The 24,977-nt window shown below is 37.5% G+C and overlaps 3 protein-coding genes across 4 annotated transcripts in view; 2 read left to right on the top strand and 1 right to left on the bottom strand.

Annotated features, from left to right (window-relative positions):
- Positions 1-24,977, bottom strand: part of BRD4 (bromodomain containing 4) — a 153,860-nt gene that overhangs the window by 107,782 nt on the left and 21,101 nt on the right. The gene's annotated exons all lie outside the window — the stretch shown is intronic.
- Positions 1-24,977, top strand: part of LOC146422685 (A-kinase anchor protein 8-like) — a 60,174-nt gene that overhangs the window by 27,282 nt on the left and 7,915 nt on the right. The gene's annotated exons all lie outside the window — the stretch shown is intronic.
- Positions 1,554-24,965, top strand: LOC146422686 (A-kinase anchor protein 8-like). Its single transcript, XM_085045760.1, has 11 exons — positions 1,554-1,608; positions 2,472-2,510; positions 4,050-4,082; positions 6,005-6,269; positions 7,846-7,995; positions 8,534-8,729; positions 8,838-9,101; positions 13,040-13,173; positions 19,294-19,435; positions 21,293-21,386; positions 24,961-24,965. The coding sequence occupies exons 1-11, from the start codon at positions 1,554-1,556 to the stop codon at positions 24,963-24,965; spliced, it is 1,377 nt and encodes a 458-aa protein (XP_084901886.1).

The raw sequence follows: 24,977 nt of genomic DNA, 5'->3' as shown, positions 1-24,977 counted from the left end.
CCCCGCCTGGCCTCAGTTTGCCTCTTCCCCACGGCGGGGACAGCCGCGGAGTCCCGGTTCTCCTCCCGGGAGGTCCCGTGGTGCCTGCCCGGGGATCTTGGCCGCTTTCCGGGGTCCTCACGGGATCTCCTCACGGGGATCGCCCCGGAATTCCCCTTCGCATCCCCTCCGGCTCTCCCTCAGGATCCTCCGCGGATTTCCCTCCGGATTCCTCTCTAGATGCTTGCGGGATTCACTCTTGGGTTTCTCTCCGGATTCACTCCTGGGTTTCCCTCAGGATTCCCGCCTGGATTTCTCTCAGGATTTCCCTCAGGATTCCTCCCTGGATTTCCAATCGAAATTCCACTGGATTTCCCTCAGGATTTCTCCTCAGAATTCCCTTGGATCCCCTCAGGATTCTCCCTGCATTCCCCCTTGAAATTCCCTTGATCCCCTGAGGATTCCTCCCGGATTTCGCTCAGGATTTCCCCACAAAATTCCCTTCGTTCCCCTCAGGATTTCCCCTTGATTCTCTCTCAAAATTCCCCTGGATTTCCCTCAGGATTTCCTCCCGGATTTCCCCTCAAAATTCCCCTGGATTTCCTCTCAAAATTCCCTTGGATTTCCTCTCGAAATTGCCTTGGATTCCCTCAGGATTTCCTCCTGGATTTCCCTCAGATTTCCGCTTGATTTCCCCTCAAAATTGCACTGGATTTCCCTCAGCATTCTCCCTGGATTTCCCATCAAAATTCCCTAAGATCCTCCCAGGATTTCACCTGGATTTCTCTCAATATTCTCCCTGGATTTCCCTCAAAATTCACCTGGATTCTCTCTCAAAATTCCCTTGGATTCCCTCAGGATTTCCTCCTGGATTTCCCTCAGGATTTCCTCCTGGATTTCCCTCAAAATTCCCTTGGATCCCCTCAGGATTCCACCTGAATTCTCTCTGAAAATTCCACTGGATTTCCCTCAAAATTCCCTTGGATTTCTCTAAAATTTCCCTTGGATTTCCCTCAAAATTCCACCAGGATTTCCCTCAGGATTCATCAGGAAACATCTGGAATTCCACAAGAATCAAAACACCTCCGAAAAAAAAGGAATTAGGAAGGGGAAAATCCCAACCTGATGTCATCCGGATCTCAACTTTCTTCTGGGATTTCCCAAAAACCAACAATCTGAGCTGAGAATTCCCAGGAATTCCCTCCATCCAAGCTTTTTTGGGATGGCAGAGGAGAGAAAAATTCCCAAATCCTTGGATTTTGTTCTCTCCTGCCTGAATTCACCCTTTCCTTCTCTCAAATCTGCATTAGGAACTCCAAAAAATCCCCAAAAATCCAATTTTCCTTCATTTTTAAGGATGTCAAGATCCCAAAAAGGACAATTTTCCTTGGATTTTGTGGCTCTGCTGGGATTGATCACCTCATTCCTGCCTGGAATTGATGGAATTCTGAATTTCCCATTGTGGTTTTAAACCTTTATTTCCATGTTTTTAGCAGTTTTTTTGGGAATCAAACCCAGGTGGGAATTCATAAATCTGGATTCAATCCATTCCTACAAATCTTGGATTTTTCTGGATGAAAAACTTGGAAAAAATTCCATCATTTCCGGCTTATTCCTGGGGAAGATTTGGTTGGATTTATGGAATTAATTCTTGGATTTTCAGGAATAAACTCTGAGCAGCTTTCGAGGGATTTTCTCCTGGATTTTTTCCATGGAAAACTAAGGAATTCTCACAATTTTTGGATATTATTTATTGGAATTATTGTTGGGTTTAATTATTATTGTTATTTTTAAAAAATTTTTGTTATTATTAAAGATTTTTCTTCTTCAAAAAAAGATTGTTTTTTTAGAAAGTTTATTATTAAAGACTTTTTTATAAAAATTTTTCTTCCTGGGGAAAAAATTCCTTCATAAAAATCAAGAACCTCCAGAAAATTCATCTTTTCTCCTTTCCCAGTGTTTTTTTTTCCTGTTTTTTCATGGATTTCGTGGATTTTATCCCAAAAAATGAAGACTTTAGGATTTATTCCCCAAAGATTTTCCTCCTGGAATATTGAATTGTGGAATTAATCAAATTCCTGCTGGAATCTCAAGGTTTTTATCTCCATTTTCCTTGGAAAAATAAACAGAATAATGGGAATTGCAACAGCCAAAGACACAAAACGAAGGAATTTCATCCCAAAAGGACAAAAATCCATCGGAAAACAGAGAAATTTGGGCCAAAAACCTCAATTTTTTTGAAAATTCCGGGAAAATTTTCCCTCCAAACCTCAACATTTCCAAATTTCTTTTCCAAAAGCGACCAGGAAAAGCAAATTCTACCCAAAAACCCCCAAATTCTGCTTTTTTTGGGGATCATTCCTCTTTTTTTTCCAGGATAACCTTTGGATTTGGGGGTTTGAAATCCTTAAATTGGGAATTGGGGATTTGGGGATGGAAAAATTGGGAATTTTTCCATTTTTCCTGATCTGGATTTTGGTTTTTTCCTGCAGGATATGGAGCTTGGAGCACTGCAGCCTCCAGCACTCAGGGTGAGTTTTCCCAAGTTTTTCCCAGTTTTTCCTGGAATTCTTTTCCTTCCCTTTTTCTTCTCTTTTTCCTCTCCCTTTTCTCCTTCTTTTCCCCCATTTATTCCTATTTTTTTTTCTATTTTTCTCCTATTTTTTTCCAATTTTTTTTCAATTTTCCCCCATTTTTTCCCAAGTTTTTCCCAACTTTTTCTGGAATTTTTTCCTTCCCTTTTCCTTCTCTTTTTCCTCTCCCTTTTTCCCTTCTTTCCCCCCATTTTTTCTATTTTTTTTCTATTTTTCTCCTATTTTTTCCAATTTTTTTCTATTTTTCCCCATTTTTTCCCTATTTTTTCTAGGTTTTTTCCATTTTTTTCCCCCATTTTTCTCCTTTTTCTCCCTTTTTTCTCCCTTTTTTCTTCCTTTTTTCTCCATTTTTCTCCCATTTTCCTCCTTTTTTATGTCTTTATTTTGGTTTTTTCTTTTTTCCAATTTTTCCCTTTTTTCTCTCTAGTCCTTCCCTTTTCCTGAACTTTTTCCTTCCCTTTTCCTTCTCTTCTTCCTCTCCCTTTTCCCTTCTTTTCCCCAATTTTTTCCTATTTTTTTCCCATTTTCCCCCATTTTTTCCTATTTTTTTCATATTTTTCCCTATTTTTTCTATTTTTTTCCATTTCCCCCCATTTTTCTCCCATTTTTTCTCTTTTTTCTCCATTTTTCTCCCATTTTCCTCCTTTTTTTGTCTTTAATTTCTTTCTTTCCTTTTTCCCATTTTTCCTTTTTTTTCTCGATTCCTTCCCTTTTTCCCGAACTTTTTCTTCCTTTTTTCCCATTTTTCCCCCATTTTCTCCCACTTTTTTCCTATTTTTTTTCTATTTTTCCCTATTGTTCTCCCATTTTTTTCCTCTTTTTTCTCCCATTTTTCTCCCTTTTTTGTCTTTATTTTCTTTTTTTTCCTTTCTCCCATTTTTCCCTTTTTTCTTTTTCTCCATTCCTTCCTTTTTCCTTCCATTTTTCCTCCTTTTTTCCCATTTTTCCCCCATTTTCCCTATTTTTAAAATATTTTTCCATTTTTCCCTATTTCCCTCTATTTTCTCCAATTTTCCTCCCATTTTTCTCCCTTTTTCTCCTATTTTCCTTCTCCTTTTTCCCCTTTTTCCCCAATTTTTTCCCTTTTTTGTCTTTATTTCCTCCTTTTTTCCCTTTTTCTCCTTTTTCCCCCTTTTCCCCATTTTCTCCCTTTTTTCTTTTTTCCTTTTTTTTCCTTCCCCCACATTTTCCTTTCCTTTTTCCTTTTCCCTCCTTTTCCCCGTTTTTTCCCCCAAAATCCCCATTTTTCCCCCAAAATCCCCAAATTTTCCCCAAAATCCCCATTTTTTCCCCCAAAATCCCCAAATTTTTCCCCAAAATCCCCATTTTTCCCCCAAAAATCCCCATTTTCCCCAAAATCCCCATTTTTTTCCCCAAAATCCCCAATTTTTCCCCAAAATCCCCCAACCTTTGCCTGTTTACCCCCAAATTTTCCCTTTTTTCCTGACAAAAATTCCCATTTTTTCTCTTCTCCAGGTTCCTATGCTGCAAACACGACCAGCTGGCAAGGTGGGTGAGAATTCCCTGGATTTTGGGTTCAATCCTCAGGAATTTGGGAATTTCTCTTTCTCCTCATTCAGCTCTGATTGGATTTTCTGTTAATTCCACAATTTTGGGGTTTTTCTGCCTTTTTTCACCTTTTTTTGGTTTTTTTCCATCTTTTTTCTCCTTTTTTTCACCTTTTTTCCTCTTTTTTTCCTTCTTTTCTCCTTTTTTTCCATCTTTTTCCTCTTTTTTTCAATTATTTTTTCCTCTTTTTTCCATCTTTTTTCCATCTTTTTTCCAGCTTTTTTCCAGCTTTTTTCTCCCTTTTTTCTCCCTTTTTTCTCCCTTTTTTCTCCCTTTTTTCTCCCTTTTTTCTCCCTTTTTTCTGCTTTATTTCTCCCTTTTTTCTCCCTTTTTTCTCCCTTTTTTCTCCCATTTTTCTCCCTTTTTTCTCCCTTTTTTCTCCCTTTTTTCCCCTTTTCCCCTTTTTTTAAAATCAATCCTTTAATAACTTAATCAATTCCTTAATTAACGTACTAATCATCAATTAATGACCAATTAATGAATTAATTACTGCAGTTTCTGACTCTTCCAACCCCCAAATTCCTTTGAAATTATCCCAACTTTTCCCTTGATTTTTCCTGCTTGGCTCCAACTTCTCCAATAACAGAATTAATCCTTCAATTACTGAATCAATCCCTTAATTATTTCACTAATAATCAATTAAATAACCAATTAATGAATTAATTACTGCAGTTTCTGACTCCTCCAACCCCCAAATTCCTTTGAAATTATCCCAAAACTTTCCCTTCATTTTTCCTGCTTGGCTCCAACTCCTTAAATAACAGAATAAATTCTTCAAAAACTGAATTAATCCATTAATTAACCCCTAATAAACCCATTTCTTAATTAATTCTTCAATAATTGAAGGGTTCTGACTCCTCCAACCCCCAAATTCCTTTGAAATTATCCCAAAACTTTCCCTTCATTTTTCCTCCTTGTGTCCAACTTCTCCAATAATGGAACTAACATCTTAATGATTGAATTAACTCCCTAATTAACCCCCTAATAATCAATTAATAACTAATTAATGAACTAATTACTGCAGTTTCTGACTCCTCCAACCCCCAAATTCCCTCAGAATCTTCCATTCATTTTTCCTGCTTGGCTCCAACTCCTTCAGTAATGGAATTAATCCTTCAAAAACTGAAATAACCCTTTAATTAGCCCATTAATTACCCAATTAATTAACAATTCATTAATTACCTTCCAGGCTACGAAGGCTACGACTACTACACCCCTCAGAGCTCCACCCCAGCCGGTTCCTCCTACTCCTTCACCCCTGAAATCACAGAATTAATCCTTCAAAATCTGAATTAACCCCTAATTAATCTCTAATAATCAATTAATAACTAATTAATGAACTAATTACTGCAGTTTCTGACTCCTCCAACCCCCAAATTCCCTCAGAATCTTCCATTCATTTTTCCTGCTTGGATCCAACTCCTTCAGTAATGGAATTAATCCTTTAATAATTAAATTAACCCTTTAATTACCCCATTAATTACCCAATTAATTAACCAAGTCATTAATTACCTTGCAGGCTACGAAGGCTACGACTACTACACCCCTCAGAGCTCCACCCCAGCTGGTTCCTCCTACTCCTTCACCCCTGAAATCACAGAATTAATCCTTCAAAATCTGAATTAACCCCTTAATTAACCCCCTAATAATCAATTAATAACCAATTAATGAGCTAATTACTGCAGGTTCTGACTCCTCCAACCCCCAAATTCTCTCAGAATCTTCCTTTGATTTTTCCTGCTTGGCTCCACCTCCTTCAGTAAAGGAATTAATCCTTCAAAAACCGAATTAACCCTTAAATAACTCCCTAATTACCCCATTTATTAACTGATTAATTAACCAATTCATTAATTCCCTTGCAGGCTACGAAGGCTACGACTACTACACCCCCCAGAGCTCCACCCCAGCCGGTTCCTCCTACTCCTTCACCCCAACCACCACCTCCAGCTCCTCCTGGGAGAACCCCAAAAGCGCTGAGCTGGCGTTTCCCGCCGGCGCCGCCGAGCTTTCCGGAACCTTCCAGGGGATTCCCGCGGAAAATTCCGATTCCATCATCGCCAAGATCAACCAGCGCCTCGACCTGCTCTCCAAGGAGGGAGCTGGGGAGGCAGGGGACGAGCAGGACAGGTGGGAAAATGGGAGAGAATTCCCAAAAATTCCGTGGGATTTTGGGTTTATTCCCGAATTTCTGGGTTGGGCTGTTTTATCCCCAAATTTCAGTATTTTTCCTAGAGTTTTTCCCAAAAATTTGAGTGATTAATTCTGGATTTTAACTCAGGAGAGGTGGGAATTTCATCCAAAAATTCCCAAATTCCATGGGTTTTGGGTTTATTCCCGAATTTCTGAGTTACGCAGTTTTATTCCCGAATTTCAGTGTTTTTCCCAGTGTTTTTCCCAAAAATTTGAGTGTTTAGTTCTAGATTTTAACTCAGGACAGGTGGGAAAACTGGGAAAGAATTCCCAAAAATTAGGGAATTTGGGTTTATTCCCGAATTTTAGAGCTATGCTTTTTTATTCCCAAATTCCAGAGTTTTTCCCAAAAATTTGAGTGATTAAATCTAGATTTTAACTCAGGAGAGGTTGGAATTTCATCCCAAAATTCCGTGGAATTTAGGTTTATTCCCAAATTTCTGAGTTAGGCTGTTTTATCCCCAAATTTCAGAGTTTCTCCAAAAAATTTGAGTGATTAATTCTAGATTTTAACTCAGGAGAGGTGGGAAAACTGGGAAAGAATTCCCAAAAATCTGCAGGTTTGTGTTCATTCCCGAATTTCAAATCTTTGTCTTGTCCCAGATTCTCATCTGGATTTTTTCCAGGTTTTTTTTTCCTCTTCTATCCCATTTTTCCACTACACTAATCCCAATTTTTCCCCAATTTTTCCCTTTTTAATCCCATTTTTCCACTGCTCTAATCCAAATTTTTTCCTGATTTTTTTTCCCCCTGTGATCCCATTTTTGCAGGTTTTTTCACCCATTTTTCCAGCATTCCAATCCCAATTTTTCCCCAATTTTTTCCCATTTTTGCACCACTACAATCCCAATTTTTTCTCAATTTTTCCCCGATTTTTCCCCAATTTCCCCCAATTTTTCCCTGACTTTTCCCCGATTTTTTCCCCGATTTTTCCCCAATTTTCCCCCAATTTTCCTCCCATTTTCCCCCAAGTTTTCCCCAATTTTTTCCCCTTTTAATCCCATTTTTCCAGTTTTTTTCGCCCATTTTTCCCACCACTGTAATCCAATTTTTTCCAGGATTTTTTTCTCTCTCTAACCATTTTTTTTCCAGGTTTTTTCCAGGATTTTTCCATGACTCTAACCCATGTTTTTCTGTTCTTTTCCAGCTCTTTCCGCTTCTCCTCCTTCCCCTCCCAGCCGTTCTGCCCTTTCCCTGAGCAGGAAATTCCCTCTGGGAATCACTGTGAATCCTTCGCCATCCCCACCCAGAATTCCCACAAATCCAACCCCAAGTTTTCCCTCTTTATTCCCATTTTCCCACCACTCCAAGCCCAATTTTTCCCCAATTTTTTCCCATTTTTGCACCACTATAATCCCAATTTTTTCCCAATTTTTTCCCGATTTTTTCCCCCTTTAATCCCATTTTTCCAGTTTTTTTCACCCATTCTTCCCACCACTCTAACCCAATTTTTTCCAGGTGTTTTCCAGGATTTTTCCATGACTCTAATCCATGTTTTTCTGTTCTTTTCCAGCTCTTTCCACTTCTCCTCGTTCCGCTCCCAGCCGTTCCGCCCTTTCCCTGATCAGGAAATTCCCACTGGGAATCGCTGTGGATCCTTTGGGATTCCCACAAATCCAACCCCAAGTTTTCCCTCTTTATTCCCATTTTCCCACCACTCCAAGCCCAATTTTTCCCCTATTTTTTCCCATTTTTGCACCACTATAATCCCAATTTTTTCCCAATTTTTTCCCCTTTTAATCCCATTTCTCCAGGTTTTTTCACCCGTATTTCCATCACTCTAACCCAATTTTTCCCAGGTTTTTTCCACTCATTTTTCGATGATTCTAACCAACTTTTCCTTATTTTTTTTCCAGCTCTTTCCGCTTCTCCTCGTTCCCCTCGCAGCCGTTCTGCCCTTTCCCGGATCAGGAAATTCCCTCTGGGAACCGCTGCGGTTCCTTCGCCATCCCCACCCAGAATTCCCACAAATCCAACCCCAAGTTTTTCCCAGTTTTTCTCCCCTTTATTCCCATTTTTCTACTACTCTGATTTCAGTTTTTCCCAATTTTTTTCCACCATTCAAACCAATTTTCCCCCCAACTTTTTCCCCTTTTAGTCCCATTTCTCCAGGTTTTTTCGCCCATTTTTCAACCACTTTAACCCAGTTTTTGCCAGATTTTTTCCATGACTCTAACCCATGTTTTTCTGTTCTTTTCCAGCTCTTTCCGCTTCTCCTCGTTCCCTTCTCAGCCGTTCTGCCCTTTCCCTGACCAGGAAATTCCCTCTGGGAATCACTGCGGCTCCTTCGCCATCCCCACCCGCAGCACCTCCAGCTCCACCTCCAGCTCCTCCCTCCGCCTTCGCTCCGCCCCTCGCTGCCGAATTCCCGCCAGAATCGCCGAATTCCCGCGCTGGGCCGACTCCCAGTTCCCGCCAAACCGCGGCCTTCCTCCCTCCTCCTCCTCCTCCTCCTCCTCCTCCTCCTCCTCCTCCTCCCGCCCTCTGCCCTCCCTCTTCTCCCAGGCCTTGGCGCCGCCGGAATATCCCGGGGATTATCCCGAATATCCCGCCGATTATCCCGAATATCCCGGAGATTATCCCGCGGATTACCCGGGAGATTATCCGGGGGATTATCCCGGCGATTATCCCGGGGAATACCAGGAGTATCCGGATTATCCTGGCGATTTCGGGATGCTGGGAATGCCGGCCGTGGGCAGAGCCGGGAATTTCGGGATGGGCAGGAGGAGCAGGGAGAGGATGGGAGCTTTTCCTTGGAATGCTGGCATGGTGAGTAGGGAATTCCGGGGATTTTGGGGGGTTTGTCGGGGTTTTCCCACTTTTTCCCAGGTTTTCCCACCTTTTCCCCAAATTTTCCCGCTTTTTTTGAGGTTTTTCCCGCCTTTTCCCAGGTTATCCCAGGTTTTCCCACCTTTTTCCCAAATTTTCCCAATTTTTTTGAGGTTTTTCCCAATTTTTCCCACTTTTTCCCAGGTTTTCCCACCTTTTCCCAAAATTTTCCCGCTTTTTTTGAGGTTTTCCCCAAATTTTCCCGCTTTTTTTGAGGTTTTTCCCAATTTTTCCCGCTTTTTTCTTGCTTTTTCCCACTTTTTTCCCAGGTTTTCCCCAATTTTTCCCACTTTTTTTCCAGTTCTTCCCACTTTTTTCTTGGTTTTTTCCACATTTTTCATGGGTTTTCCCACTTTTTCCCACTTTTTTCCCAGTTTTTACCCAATTTTTCCCACTTTTTTCCCAATTTTTCCCACTTTTTTTCTGTGGTTTTTTCCACATTTTTCATGGGTTTTCCCACTTCTTCCCCACTTCTTCCCCACTTCTTTCCCACTTTTTCCCCACTTTTTCCCAGATTTTTCCCAATTTTTCCCACTTTTTCCCACTTTTTTCTTGGTTTTTTCCACACTTTTCATGGGTTTCCCCACTTTTTTCCCACTTTTTTCCAGGTTTTCCCCACTTTTTCCCACTTTTTTCCTGGTTTTTTCCAATTTTTCCCACTTTTTTCTTGGTTTTTTCCACATTTTTCATGGGTTTTCCCACTTTTTCCCACTTTTTCCCACTTTTTTCCCAGTTTTTACCCAATTTTTCCCACTTTTTTTCCAGTTTTTCCCACTTTTTTTCTGTGTTTTTTTCCACATTTTTCATGGGTTTTCCCACTTCTTTCCCACTTTTTTCCAGGTTTTTCCCACTTTTTCCCACTTCTTTCCCAGGTTTTCCCACTTTTTCCCACTTCTTTCCCAGGTTTTCCCACTTTTTCCCCAAATTTTCCCACTTTTTTCTTGGTTTTTCCCTCATTTTTCCCCCTTCTTGCCACTTTTTCCCACTTTTTTCCAAGTTTTTTCCAATTTTTCCCACTTTTTTCTTGGTTTTTTCCACACTTTTCATGGGTTTTCCCACTTTTCCCCACTTTTTCCCAATTTTTCCCACTTTTTCCCCAGTTTTTTCCAGTTTTTTCCCAATTTTCCCCCAATTTTTCCCACTTTTTTACTTGGTTTTTTCCACATTTTTCATGGGTTTTCCCACTTTTTCCCACTTCTTTCCCAGGTTTCCCCACTTTTTTCCCACTTTTTCCCCACTTTTTTCCAGGTTTTTCCCACTTGTCCCCCACTTTTTTCCAGGTTTTTCCCAATTTTTCCCACTTTTTCCCACTTTTTTCTTGGTTTTTTCCACATTTTTCATGGGTTTTCCCACTTTTTCCCCACTTTTTTCCCAGCTTTTTCCCACTTTTTCCCACTTTTTCCCCAGTTTTTTACAGTTTTTTTCCAATTTTTCCCACTTTTCCCCACTTTTTTAGTTGGTTTTTTCCACATTTTTCATGGGTTTTCCCACTTTTTCCCACTTCTTTCCCAGGTTTCCCCAGTTTTTTCCCACTTTTTTCCAGGTTTTCCCCAATTTTTCCCACTTTTTTCCAGGTTTTCCCCAATTTTTCCCACTTTTTTCCAGGTTTTCCCCAATTTTTCCCACTTTTTTCCAGGTTTTCCCCAATTTTTCCCACTTTTTTCCCAGGTTTTCCCACTTTTCCCCAATTTTCCCACTTTTTTCTTGGTTTTTCCCTCTTTTTTCCCCCCTTCTTGCCACTTTTTCCCCACTTTTTCCCACTTTTTTCCAGTTTTTTTCCAATTTTCCCCACGTTTTTCTTGGTTTTTTCCACATTTTTCATGGGTTTTCCCACTTTTTCCCCACTTTTTCCCCACTTTTTCCCCACTTTTTCCCCACTTTTTCCCCACTTTTTCCCCACTTTTTCCCCACTTTTTTCTTGGTTTTTTCCACATTTTTCATGGGTTTTCCCACTTTTTCCCCAATTTTTCCCACTTTTTTCTCGGTTTTTTCCACATTTTTCATGGGTTTTCCCGCTTTCTTCCCAGGTTTTTCCCACTTTTTCCCACCTTTTCCCAGGGTTTCCCCATTTTTCCCACTTTTTCCCCAATTTTTCCCACTTTTTCCCACTTTTTTACCACTTTTTTTCCAATTTTTCCCACTTTTCCCCACTTTTTTTTGTGTTTTTTTCCACATTTTTCATAGGTTTTCCCACTTTCTTCCGAGGTTTTTCCCACTTTTTTCCCACTCTTCCATTCCCACCCTTAATTCCCGGATTTCCCCCAAAATCCTTGGATTTTTCCCCAAAATCCTTGGATTTTTCCACCCCTGAGACGCTAATTCCCAAGATTTCTCCCCCAAAACTCTTAGATTTTCCCCTCCTGACTCTCCGACTTCCAGGATTTTCCCCCAAAATCCTTAGATTTTGCCTCCCCTGAGGCTCTGATTTCCAGGATTTTCTCCCAAATCCTTGGATTTTGCACCCCTTAGGCTCTGATTTTCAGGATTTTCCCCCCAGACCCCTGGAATTCTTCCTCTCCCATCCCTAATTCCCAGATTTTCCCCAAAATTCTGGGATTTTTCTCCCAAACTCTTGGATTTTCCCCTCCTGAGGCTCCAATTTCCAGGATTTTTCCCAAAATCCTTGGATTTTTTCCCCAAAATCCTTAGATTTTTCCCCCAAACCTCTCAGATTTTCCCCTCCTGCCTCTCCCCTCCCCATCATTCCCCAACCCCTCCCATTCCCACCTTAATTCCCAAGATTTTCCCCAAAATCCTTGGAATTTTCTCCCAAAATCCTTGAATTCTGCACCCCTTAGGCTCTAATTTTTGGGATTTCCCCCAAAATCCTTGGATTTTTCCACCTCTGAGACTCTAATTCCCAAGATTTCTCCCCCAAAACTCTCAGATTTTCCCCTCCTGAGTCTCCAGTTTTCAGGATTTCCCCCAAAATCCTTGGATTTTTCTCCCAAACTCCTGGATTTTCCCCTCCTGAGGCTCTAATTTCCAGGATTTTCCCCCAAAATCCTTGGATTTTCCCCCAAAACTCTTGGATTTTTCCCCAAAATCCTGGGATTTTCCCCTCCTGAGGCTCCAATTTCCAGGATTTCCCCCAACCCCTCCCATTCCCACCCTAATTCCCAAGATTTTCCCCAAAATCCTTGGATTTTCCCCCAAAACTCAGGGATTTTTCTCCAAATCCTTTGATTTTGCCTCCCCTGAGTCTCCCATTTTCGGGATTTTCCTCAAAATCCCTGAATTTTTCTCCCAAAATCTTTGGATTTTTCTCCCAAAATCTTTGGATTTTTCTCCCAAAATCTTTGGATTTTTCTCCCAAAATCTTTGGATTTTTCTCCAAAATCTTTGGATTTTTCTCCTAAAATCTTTGGATTTTTCTCCTAAAATCTTTGGATTTTTCTCTCAAAATCTGTGGATTTTCCCCCAAAACTCATGGATTTTTCTCCCAAATCCTTTGATTTTGCCTCCCCTGAGTCTCCCATTTTCGGGATTTCCCCCCAAATCCTTGGATTTTTCCCCCAAAATCCCTGAATTTTTCTCCCAAAATCCCAGATTTTTTCTCCCAAAATCTTTGAATTTTTCTCCCAAAATCTTTGAATTTTTCTCCCAAAATCTTTGATTTTTTCTCCCAAAACCTTTGGATTTTTCTCCTAAAACCTTTGGATTTTTCTCCTAAAATCTTTGGATTTTTCTCCCAAAATCCCTGAATTTTTCTCCAAAATCTTTGGATTTTTCTCTCAAAATCCTTGAAATTTTTCCCCCAAAATCCTTAGATTTTCCCCCAAAATCCTTAGATTTCCCCCCAACCCTCTCAGCTTCTCCCCTCCTCCCTCTCCCCTCCATTCCCCCCCTAATTCCCAATATTTTTTGGGAATTCTCAGGGCAAGCGCCGCTGGTTCCGCAGCCGCTCGGCGAGTCGCTCGGAGCCGGAGTTCCGCAAGAGGAAAAGATCCCCAAATCCTGAGGATCCTGACGGGAAAAACCCGCGGAGTGACAGCGACAACGACGGATCTGAGCGGGGTGAGGAGGGGGCTGGGAATTGCTGGGGTTTTCCGGGAATTTCTGGGAATTTTCTGGGAATTTCTGGGATTTTCTAGCTTTTTTCTGGGAATTTCTGGGATTTTCCTGGGATTTTCTGGGATTTTCCAGCTTTTTTCTGGGATTTTCTGGGATTTTTCTGGGATTTTCTAGCTTTTTTCTGGCATTTTCTGGGATTTTCCAGCTTTTTTCTGGGATTTTCTGGGATTTTTCTGGGATTTTCTAGCTTTTTTCTGGGATTTTCTGGGATTTTCCAGCTTTTTTCTGGGATTTTCTGGGATTTTTCTGGGAATTTCTGGGATTTTTTTGGCATTTCTGGGATTTTCCAGCTTTTTTCTGGAATTTTCTGGGAATTTCTGCCTTTTCCTGGGATTTTCTGGGATTTTTCTGGGAATTTCTAGCTTTTTTTTGGGTTTTTTGGGTTTTGTTTTTTCTGGGATTTTTCTGGGAATTTCTAGCTTTTTTCTGGGATTTTTCTGGGAATTTCTAGCTTTTTTCTGGGATTTTTCTGGGAATTTCTGGGATTTTCTGGGAATTTCTGGGATTTTCTGGGAATTTCTGGGAATTTCCAGCTTTTTTCTGGGATTTTCTGGGATTTTTCTGGGAATTTCTAGCTTTTTTCTGGGATTTTCTGGGATTTTTCTGGGATTTTCTGCCTTTTTGCTGGGATTTTCTGGGATTTTCCAGCTTTTTTCTGGGATTTTCCAGCTTTTTTCTGGGGATTTTCTGGGATTTTCCAGCTTTTTTCTGGAATTTTCTGGGATTTTTCTGGGAATTTCTGGCATTTTTCTGGGAATTTTTGCCTTTTTGCTGGGAATTTCTAGCTTTTTTCTGGGATTTTCTGGGAATTTTCTGGGATTTTCTAGCTTTTTTTCTGGGATTTTTCTGGGAATTTCTAGCTTTTTTCTGGGATTTTTCTGGGAATTTCTGGGATTTTCCATCTTTTTTCTGGGGTTTTCTGGGATTTTTCTGGGAATTTCTGGGATTTTCCATCTTTTTTCTGGGGTTTTCTGGGATTTTTCTGGGAATTTCTGGGATTTTCTGCCTTTTTTCTGGGATTTTCTGCCTTTTTTCTGGGAATTTCTGGGGATTTTCTGGGATTTTCTAGCTTTTTTTCTGGAATTTTCTGGGAATTTCTGGGATTTTCTGGGATTTTTGTGGGAGTTTCTAGCTTTTTTCTGGGATTTTCTGCCTTTTTGCTGGGAATTTCTAGGTTTTTTCAGGGATTTTCTGGGATTTTCCAGCTTTTTTCTGGTATTTTCTGCCTTTTTTCTGGGATTTTTCTGGGATTTTCTGCCTTTTTTCTGGGGTTTTACTGGATTTTCTGGGATTTTCCAGCTTTTTTCTGGGATTTTCTGGGATTTTCCAGCTTTTTTCCAGGATTTTCTGCCTTTTTCCTGGGAATTTCTAGCTTTTTGCTGGGATTTTTCTGGGATTTTCTGGGATTTTTCTGGGATTTCCCAGGATTTTCTGGGATTTTTCTGCCTTTTTCCTGGGATTTTTCCCACTTTTCCTGGGATTTTATAGCATTTTTCTGGGTTTTTCTGCCTTTTTTCTGTGTTTTTCTGGGATTTTCTGGGATTTTCCAGCTTTTTTCTGGGATTTTCCCACTTTTCCTGGGGTTTTCTGGATTTTCCTGGATTTTCTGGGATTTTCTGCCTTTTTTCTGGGATTTTCTAGCTTTTTGCTGGGATTTTCCTGGATTTCTTGGAGAATTTTCAGCTTTTTCCTGGGATTTCCCTTTTTTCCCTTGAATTTTCCGCAGATTTTCCATGAATTTTCCACGAATTTTTATTCTTTTCCTTGAATTTTCCACAAATTTTCCGTGAATTTCCCCTTTTCCTATGAATTTTCCTTGAATTTCCCACGAATTTTCCACAAATTTTCCATGAATTTCCAGAATTTTCCCATTTCCAACCCATTTTTCCTCATTCCCAGAATTTTTCCAGCTGATTTTTCCCATTTTTTTTTCCAGGAGAAGATGGAGAAGGAGAAGAGAACTTGGATGAAGCTGAGAAAGGTGTAAGTAATCCTGGAATTCCCAAAATCCCGGAAAATTTTGGGAAAATTTGAGAAATTTTGAGAAAATTTGGGAAAATTTGGGAATTTTCCAGCCCTGGAGGAATTTTGAATGCTTGGAATGTCCAGAATTGATCCCAAAAAATGGAATTTTCCGGAATTTTTTTCACCTCTTTGGATTCCCAAAGGGATTTTTCCATCCTGGGATTCCCAAAAAATTGTGGGAATGGAAAATTTGGGGAAAAAATTGGGAAAAACTGGGAAAAAATGCAAAAAATTGGGAAAATTTGGGAAAAAAATGGGAAAAGTTGGGAAAAATTGGAGGAAAATTGGGAAAAAAATGGGAAAAATTGGAGGAAAATTGGAGGAGAATTGGGAAAAATGGGGGAAAAATGGGAAAATTGGAGAAAAATTGGGGAAAATTGGAGAAAATGGGGAAAAAATGGGAAAAAATTGGAAACAAGTGGGAAAAATTGATGGAAATAGAGAAAATCTGAAGAAAATGGGGAAAAAAACTGACAAAAAAATGAGAATAATTGGGAAAAAATTGGGAAAGAAATTTTGAAAGATTCGGAAAAACAGAAAAATTGGGGGAAATTGAGAAAAAAATGGGGAAAAATAGGAAAAAATTGGGGAAAATTGAAAAAAAATTGGGAAGAAAGTGGGGAAAAAATAGGAAAAACTGGAAAATTCCATGAAAAAATTAAATTTTTTGGTAAAATATCCATAAAAATTTGGGAAATTTCCAAATTCCTGCTTTTCCCACCAGAAAATTGGGAGAAAATTCCAAGAAAAATGTTTAATTTTCCTTTTTTTCTCTTTTCCAGGAGATTTGAAGAAATTCTGGATTTGCTTCCCAGGAGATCCTAAATTCCATTTTTTCCGGGAGAATTCCTGGAATTTTGGGGCCAAATGGAGATTTTGAGGATTTTTTTTGATTTTTAGGGAATTTTTTGGGTTTTTTTAGGGATTTTTTTTTGTTTTTTTAGGGATTTTAAGGTTTTTTAGGGATTTTTTTGGGGTTTTTTAGGGAATTTTTTTGTTTTGTTTTTAAATGGAATTTTGGGGATTTTTTTAGGGAATTTTTTGGGGTTATTTTTAGAGAAGTTTTTTTTTTGTTTTTAGGAAATTTTGGAGTTTTTTTGGGAATTTTTTTGGTTTTTTCAGGGAAATTTTGGGGTTTTTTTTGAGGAAATTTCAGGGGTTTTTTAAGGAATTTTTGGAGGTTTTTTAAGGAATTTTTTTGGGGTTTTTTAGGGAATTTTAGTAGTTTTGTCAAGGAATTCCCAAGGAAGCCAAAGCTGCTGAGATTTGGGGAAAATGGGGAAAAATTCCAGGGAAAAATGGGGGAAAAAAGGGAAAAAATGGGGAGAGAAGAGGAAAAAATTGGGAACAAAGAGGGAAAAATGGGGAAAAATCAGGGAAAATTGGGAAAAATGGAGAAAAATGAGGGAAAAATGGGGAAAAATCAGGGGAAAATGGGAAAAAAACCCAGGAAAGATGGAAAAAATTGGGGAAAAAATTGGGAAAAAAGTGGGAAAAAAAGGGGAAAATCCATGGATTTGGGGCTTTGGGAATGATGGGAAAATTTTTTGGGAATAAAAATATTTTTATATTAGATAAAATATTTATTTAATTTAAAATATTATTTTAATATTTTTTATTTTTTATTGTATGTACATTATATTTATTTAATTTTTATTTTATTGTTTTAGGGTTTTTTGTATTTTTGTTATTTTATTGATATATTTTTATTATATTATTTTTATATTTTTATTTATATATATATTTATATATATTTTATATTATATTTTTAATATTTCAGTTATAATACTGTTTTGTCATATTTTTATTATTTTTGTTATATTATTCATATATTTATTATTATTTCCTATCATTTTATTACTTTTGATTTCCTTTTACAACAAAATATTTTTTAATTTCATCATTACTAAAAAAAAAAAAAAAGTAAAAAAAATTTCTCCCAAAAAATAAGTGAAATTTTTTCTCAAAATGATATTTTTTTGGGATGAAAATTCCCAATTTTCCCTCAGGATCTGAAGAGGAAGATGAGGAATTGAAGAAAAAAAGGGAAAAGCAACGGAGGAGAGACAGGATGAGAGACAGAGCCATGGACAGGTGGGATTTGGGGATTTGGGGAATTTTTTGGGGATTTTTGGGAATTTTTTGGGGAATTTTTTGGGATTTTTGGGGGATTTTTGGGATTTTTTGGGAATTTTTCTGAATTTTCTGGGATTTTTGGAGAATTTTTGAGGATTTTTTTCTGAATTTTCTGGGAATTTCAGGGGATTTTGGGGATTTTTTTTGGAATTTTCAGGGAATTTTTTTTATTTTTGGAATCTTTTGGGAATTTTTTGGAATTTTCTGGGATTTTAGGGGGAATTTTTGGGAATTTCAAGGAATTTTTTGGGGGAGTTTTGGAGAATTTTTTGGGATTTTTTTTGAATTTTGGAGAATTTTTGTGGAATTTCTGGGATCATTAGGGAATTTTCTGGGAATTTTAATTTTGGGGAATTTTTAGGAATATGGGGGAATTTTCAGGGAATTTTTTGGGATTTTTGGAATTTTTTGGGAATTTTTCTGAATTCTCTGGGATTTTGGGGGAATTTCAGGGAATTTTCTTGGAATTTTTGAGACTTTCTGGGATTTTTTTGGGAATTTTGGAGAATTTGGGGGGATTTTTTTGTAATTTTTGGGGAATTTTTCTGAATTTTGGGGGAATTTTGGGGGAATTTTCAGGGAATTTTTGGGATTTTTGGAGAATTTTTGAGGATTTTTTCTGAATTTTCTGGGAATTTCAGGGGATTTTGGGGATTTTTTGGGAATTTTCAGGGAATTTGTTTTATTTTTGGAATTTTTTGGGAATTTTTCTGAATTCTCTGGGATTTTGGGGGGAATTTTTGGGAATTTTCTTGGAATTTTTGAGACTTTCTGGGATTTTTTTGGGAATTTTGGAGAATTTGGGGGGATTTTTTTGTAATTTTTGGGGAATTTTTCTGAATTTTGGGGGAATTTTGGGGAATTTTCAGGAATTTTTCAGGGAAATTTTAGGAATTTGGGGGAATTTCCCAATTTTTTCAGGTTTTAAAGTCAGAATTTTGTGGAATTTCCTAATTTTTCCTCTTTTTTCACCCAAAATTCCCAAATTTCCCGTTTTTCCAGGATCCAGTTTAAATTTAGATATTTTCTTTGCTTTAAGAATCAGAATTTTGCATTTTTTTTTTGTTTTGGGGTGAAATTTTTAAGGAATTTTGCCGTTTTTTCACATTTTTTGCTCAGAATTTCACAGAATTTTCCATTTTTTTCCCCCAAAATTCCCAAATTTCCCGTTTTTCCAGGATCCACTTCAGATTTAGCAACTTTCTCTCCTTTTAGGATGAAATTTGCAATTTTTTGGGGGTTTTGGGGTCAAATTTTTAAGGAATTTCACAGTTTTTTCATGTTTTTTACTCAGAATTTCGTGGAATTTCAGGATATTTCCCAGTTTTTCCCCCAAAATTCCCAAATTTCCTGGTTTTCCAGGATCCAGTTCAGATTTGAAATTTTCTCTGCTTTTAGGATGAGAATTTTGCAATTTCTTGGGGATTTTTGGGTCAAATTTTGAAGGAATTTCACCATTTTTTCACATTTTTTTCTCAAAATTTCCTAATTTTTCCCATTTTTTCCCCCAAAATTCCCAAATTTCCGGTTTTTCCAGGATCCAGTTCAGATTTAGGAATTTTTTGTGGTTTTAGGATGAGAATTTTGAGATTTTTTTGGGTTTTGGGGTGAAATTTTTACAGAATTTCGCCCTTTTTTCACATTTTTTGCTCAGAATTTCACAGAATTTCCCAATTTTTCCCATTTTTTCACCCCAAAATTCCCAAATTTCCCGTTTTTCCAGAATCAATCTCAAATTTAGGAATTTTTCTGTTTCTAGGATGAAAATTTCGGTATTTTTTGAGGTTTTGGGGTGAAATTTTTAAGGAATTTCCCAATTTTTTCACATTTTTTTCTCAAGATTTCCTAATTTTTCCCATTTTTTCCCCCAAAATTCCCAAATTTCCGGTTTTTCCAGGATCCAGTTCGCCTGCTCCATCTGCAAATTCCGGAGTTTCGAGGAGGAGGAAATCCAGAGACATCTGCAGAGCAAATTCCACAGGGAAACTCTGCGCTACATCGGGACAAAGCTACCGGATAAAACTGTGGAATTCCTGCAGGTTTGGGAATTCTGGGAATTCCTGGGGGGTTGGGGAGGTTGGGGGAGAAATTGGGGATTTTGGGGATTTTTTAGGGATTTTTGGAATTTTTTTCTGATTTTTCAATTTTTCCGAATTTTTTCGATTTTTTCCGATTTTTCAGGAATTTTTTCATTTTTTTTTCAGGAATTTTTAAAAATTTTTCTCGAACTTTTTCATGAGTTTTTGGGGATTTAGATTTTGATTTGTTAGGAATAAAAATTTTTTTTCTAGGATTTTTTACTAATTTTTTAGGAATTTGGGGATTTTTTTCTCAGGATTTTTTGGGATTTTTGGGAGGATTTTTTCCTACATTGGAATGAAGTTACCGGATAAAACTGTGGAATTCCTGCAGGTTTGGGAATTCTGGGAATTCCTGGAGGGTTGGGGAGGTTGGGGGAGAAATTGGGGATTTTTTGGGGATTTTTGGGGATTTTTTGGAGATTTTTTCGAATTTTTTTCGATTTTTTTCTGATTTTTTTCAATTTTTTTCCGAATTTTTTTCGATTTTTTTTCCGATTTTTCAGGAATTTTTTCATTTTTTTTTCAGGAATTTTTAAAAATTTTTTTCGAACCTTTTCATTATTTTTTGGGGGATTTAGATTTTGATTTTTTAGGAATAAAAATTTTTTTCCAGGATTTTTTAATAATTTTTCAGGAATTTGGGGATTTTTTCTCAGGATTTTTTGGGATTTTTTGGGAGGATTTTTTCCTACATTGGAATGAAGTTACCGGATAAAACTGTGGAATTCCTGCAGGTTTGGGAATTTTGGGAATTCTGGGGGGTTGGGGAGGTTGGGGAGAAATTGGGGATTTTTTGGGGATTTTTCAATTTTTTTTTTTTTGAATTTTTCTTGATTTTTTTCGATTTTTTCGATTTTTAAAAATTTTTTTGATTTTTCGGGAATTTTTTTCATTCTTTTTTCAGGATTTTTTTTATTTTTCAGGAATTTTTCTCAAATATTTTCCTGGTTTTTTGGGGTTTGTTTTTTGATTTTTCAGGAAAAAAAAAAATTCAGTTTTTTTGTTATTTTTCCGGAATTTGGGGATTTTTTCTCAGGATTTTTTGGGAGGATTTTTTCCTACATTGGAATGAAGTTACCGGATAAAACTGTGGAATTCCTGCAGGTTTGGGAATTTCGGGAATTCCTGGGGGGTTGGGGAGGTTTGGGGAGAAATTTGGGATTTTTGAGGATTTTTTTCCGATTTTTTGGGGGGATTTTTAACAATTTTTTAGGATTTTTTGTGGATTCTTTTTGAATTTTTTCAATTTTTTTTCGAATTTTTTTCCAATTTTTTCTGATTTTTCGGGAATTTTTTCCATAATTTTTTTCAGGACTTTTTTTTCTGATTTTTTAGGAATTTCTTCCATTATTTTTTCAGGATTTTTTTTTTTTTTTAATTTTTCAGGAATTTTTCTTAGATTTTTTTTCAGGATTTTTTGGGGTTTTTTTTCAGGGTGTTTCTTTATTTTTCCCCAAAACCCCAAACTCCTCATTTTCCCCGAGAATTCCAGGAATTTTCTGGGAATTTTCCGGGAATTTCCTGCTGGCAATTCCATGGATTTTCCCATTTTTTCCAGGAATACATTTCTGGTTTTTCTGCCTGGATTTTCAGGGATGGAAATTCAGAATTTTTTAGGAATTTCAGAGTCTAAATTCAAGATTTTTCAGGATTTTCAGGGTGGAAATTCGGATTTTTTCAGCAATTTCAAGCTGAAAATTCACATTTTTTTCAGGATTTTCAAGCTGGAAATTCAGAATTTTTACCGAAACCCCAAACTCCTCATTTTCCCCAAGAATTCCTGGAATTTTCCATGGACTTTCTCATTTTTTCCAGGAATACATTGTGAACAGGAACAGGAAAATCGAGAAACGTCGTCAGGAGATGACAGAGAAGGAAGGAAACAAACAGAGACCTGATCCCTTCAAAGGTCAGAATTCCGGGAATTTTGAATTTTGGGAATTTTGGGATAATTTGGAGATCAGAGAAAGCAGAAAGAAAAGGAGAGAAAAATGGGATTTTTTTGATGAAAAAATGTGATTTTCTGGGGGAAAAGGTGATTTTAGGGGGATTTTTGGGGAAAAAGTGAATTTTGGATTTTGGGGATTTTTGGGTCATTTTGGGGGATTTTTGGGTGATTTTGAGATCAGAGAAAGCAGAAAGAAAAGGGGAGAAAAATGGGATTTTTTTTTAGGGGGAAAATTGGATTTTTTGGGTGGAAAAATCGCAATTTTTGGGTGGAAAAATCGGATTTTTTGGGTGAAAAAAAAAGCCATTTTTTGGGGGAAAAAAGTGAATTTTGGGTGGAATTTTTGGGATGATTTTTAGGGTGATTTTTGGGTGGATTTTGGGGTGAATTTTGGGTCATTTTGGGTGGATTTTGGGGGGATTTTTGGATGACTTTGGGGTGATTTTTGGGTGATTTTGGGGTCATTTTGGGTGATTTTGGATGATTTTAAGATCAGAGAAAGCAGAAAGAAAAGGAGAGAAAAATGGGATTTTTTTAGGGAAAAAATAGGAAAATTTATCAGATTCTAACCTTTCAGAGTGGGAAATTTGGGGTCAATTCAGTGTATTCTTCAAATCCATGAAATCCACGGATTTCCCATGGAATTTTTTGGGAATTCTGGGATTTTAGGAATTAGCCAGGAGCACTTTTTCCAGCCAAATCCTCATTTTTGGGGCCAAATTTGGACACATTTAACCCTTTAGGGTGGGAATTTCACTATCAATTCCATGTTTTCATGGGAAATTATTAAATTCATGGAATTTTTTGGGAATTTTGGGATTTTAGGGATCAACCATGAACATTTCTTGGAACAAATTGAGACAAAATCTTCATTTTTGGGGCCAAATTTGGACACATTTAACCCTTTGGGGTGAGGATTTCAGGGTCAATTCAGTTTTTTAATGGGAAATTACTAAATTACTGGATTTTCCATGGACTTTTTTGGGAATTTTGGGATTTCAGGGATCAGCCAGGAGCACTTTTTCCAGCGGATTGAAACCAAATCCTCATTTTTGGGTCAAATTTGACATTTTTGAAGCAGATTTAACCCTTTAGGGTTGGGATTTTTGGGTCAATTCCCTGGTTTTATGGGAAATCACTAAATTAATGGAATTTCCATGGACTTTTCATGGATTTTTGGGATTTTAGGGATTATCCATGAACATTTCTTGGAGCAAATCAAGATCAAATCTTCATTCTTGGGGCCAAATTTGGACACATTTAACCCTTTAGGGTGGGAATTTCACGATCAATTCCATGTTTTTATGGGAAATTATGAAATCCATGGAATTTCCATGGAATTTTTTGGGAATTTTGCTCTCCAGGGATCAGGCAGGAGCACTTTTTCCAGCCAAATCCTCATTTTTGGGGCCAAATTTGGACAGATTTAACCCTTTAAGGTGGGAATTTCACTATCAATTCGATGTTTTTATGGGAAATTATTAAATTCATGGAATTTTTTGGGAATTTTGAGATTTTAGGGATCAACCATGAACATTTCTCGGAACAAATCAAGACCAAATCTTCATTTTTGGGGCCAAATTTGGACACATTTAACCCTTTAGGGTGAGGATTTCACTGTCAATTCAGTTTTTTAATGGGAAATTACTAAATTATTGGATTTTCCATGGAATTTTTTGGGAATTTTGGGATTTCAGGGATCAGCCAGGAGCACTTTTTGCAGCAAAATCCTCATTTTTTTTGGGTCAAATTCACCTTTTTAAGCAGATTTAACCCTTTAGGGTGGGGATTTCAGGGTCAATTCCATGTTTTTATGGGAAATCACTAAATTATTGGATTTTCCATGGAATTTTTTTGGGAATTTTGGGATTTCAGGGATCGGCCAGGAGCACTTTTTCCAGCGGATCGAAGCTGCTCACTGCCAGGCGTGTGACATGCTGATCCCAGCCCAGAATCACCTCCTGCAGAGACATCTCAGATCTCCTCAGCATGACAGGAACAGGAGGGTGAGGAATTCTGGGAATTCTGGGAATTTTGGGAATTTGGGGATTTCCTGGGAATTTTTTGGGAATTTTTTTGGGGATTTTTCAGGGTGTTTGGGGGATTTTTGGGGATTTTTTGGGGGTTTTTTAGGATTTTTTTGGGGTTTTTTGGGATTTTTTTGGTGGGATTTTTTGGGAATTTTGAGGATTTTCTGGGAATTTTGAGGATTTCCTGAGAATTTTGGGGGATTTTCATGGAGTTTTGGGGAGTTCCTGGGAATTTGGGGATTTTGGGGATTTTTTGAGGATTTTCTGGGAATTTTTCTGGGGAATTTTTGGAGGGATTTTGTGGGATTTTTGAGGGATTTTGGGGGAATTATTGGGGATTTTTGGGGGTTTTTGGGCATTTTTTGGGAATTTTTTGGGAATTTTGGGGATTTTCTGGAAATTTATGGGGATTTGGGGATTTTTGGGGAATTTTTGGGATTTTTGGGGGATTTTTGGAGGAATTATTGGGAATTTTGGAGGATTTTTTTAGATTCGGGGGTTTTTTTGGAAATTTTAGGATTTTTTGAAATGGGATTTGAATTTTGGGATTTTCCGGAAATTTATGGGAATTTTTGGGGGTTTTGGGATTTTTTTTTTAGTTTTGGATTTTTTTTTTTTGGGAATTTGAATTTTGGGGTTTTTGGGGTTTTTTTTAAATTTTGGGGGATTTTTGGGGAATTTATGGGGATTTTTGGGATATTTTTGGGAATTTCGGGATTTTTTTGGGGATTTTCTGAGAATTATTGGGAATTTCTGGGGATTTTGGGGATTTTTTGGGAATTTTCAGGGGTTTTTGTGGTTTTTTAATTTTGAGGGATTTTCTGGTAATTTTTTGGGACTTTGAGGGATTTTCTGAGAATTTTTGGGGATTTTTGGGATTTTCTGGGAATTTTTCAGGATATTTTGGGTTTTTTTTTAATTTTGGGGGATTTTTTGGGAGTTTTTGGGGAATTTTCTGGGTACAATTCCCAGGATTTATCCCAATTTTTTCAGGCTAAACTTCCCAATTTTTTTTTTGGTGAATCCTTGGAATTCTCCCCAATATTTCTGGGAAGAATTCCCAGAATTTATCCCAATTTTTTGGGAGGAATTCCTGAGTTTTATCCCAATTTTTTTTTTAAATTCTCGCTATTTATCCCAATTTTTCGGGGATAAAATCCCAAAATTCACCCCAATTTTTTTGGAGAATTCCCAGGATTCTCCCCCAATATTTCTGGGAAGAATTCCCAGAATTTATCCCAAATTTTGGGGGAGAATTTTTGGAATTTATTCCCATTTTTTTTCTAATTTCTTGCCATTTATCTGGATTTTTTTTGGGATAAAATTCCACAATTCACCCCAATTTTTTTTTGGTGAATCCTTGGAATTCTCCCCAATATTTCTGGGAGGAATTCCCGGATTTTCTCCCAATTTTTCCTGGGATTTATCCCAATTTTGTGGGGAGAATTCCTGAGTTTTATCCCAATTTTTTTAAAAATTCTTGTTATTTATCCCAATTTTTTCAGGCTAAACTTCCCAATTT

This window comes from Lichenostomus cassidix, unplaced genomic scaffold (assembly GCF_008360975.1).
Source record: "Lichenostomus cassidix isolate B80296 unplaced genomic scaffold, HeHo_3.0 HiC_scaffold_39, whole genome shotgun sequence".
NCBI classification, from domain to species: Eukaryota; Metazoa; Chordata; class Aves; order Passeriformes; family Meliphagidae; genus Lichenostomus; species Lichenostomus cassidix.
Note: the sequence above shows the minus strand (reverse complement) of the source record. Positions and strands in the feature narration are given on the sequence as shown.

Bases quoted from the DNA above. Each gene is read 5' to 3' on its own strand.
- LOC146422686 (XM_085045760.1), top strand. From the start codon at position 1,554: ATGAAAAACTTGGAAAAAATTCCATCATTTCCGGCTTATTCCTGGGGA. The intron at 4,083-6,004 runs GTGGGTGAGAAT...ATTCCCTTGCAG, and splicing joins AAACACGACCAGCTGGCAAG to GCTACGAAGGCTACGACTAC. The intron at 6,270-7,845 runs GTGGGAAAATGG...GTTCTTTTCCAG, and splicing joins GCAGGGGACGAGCAGGACAG to CTCTTTCCACTTCTCCTCGT.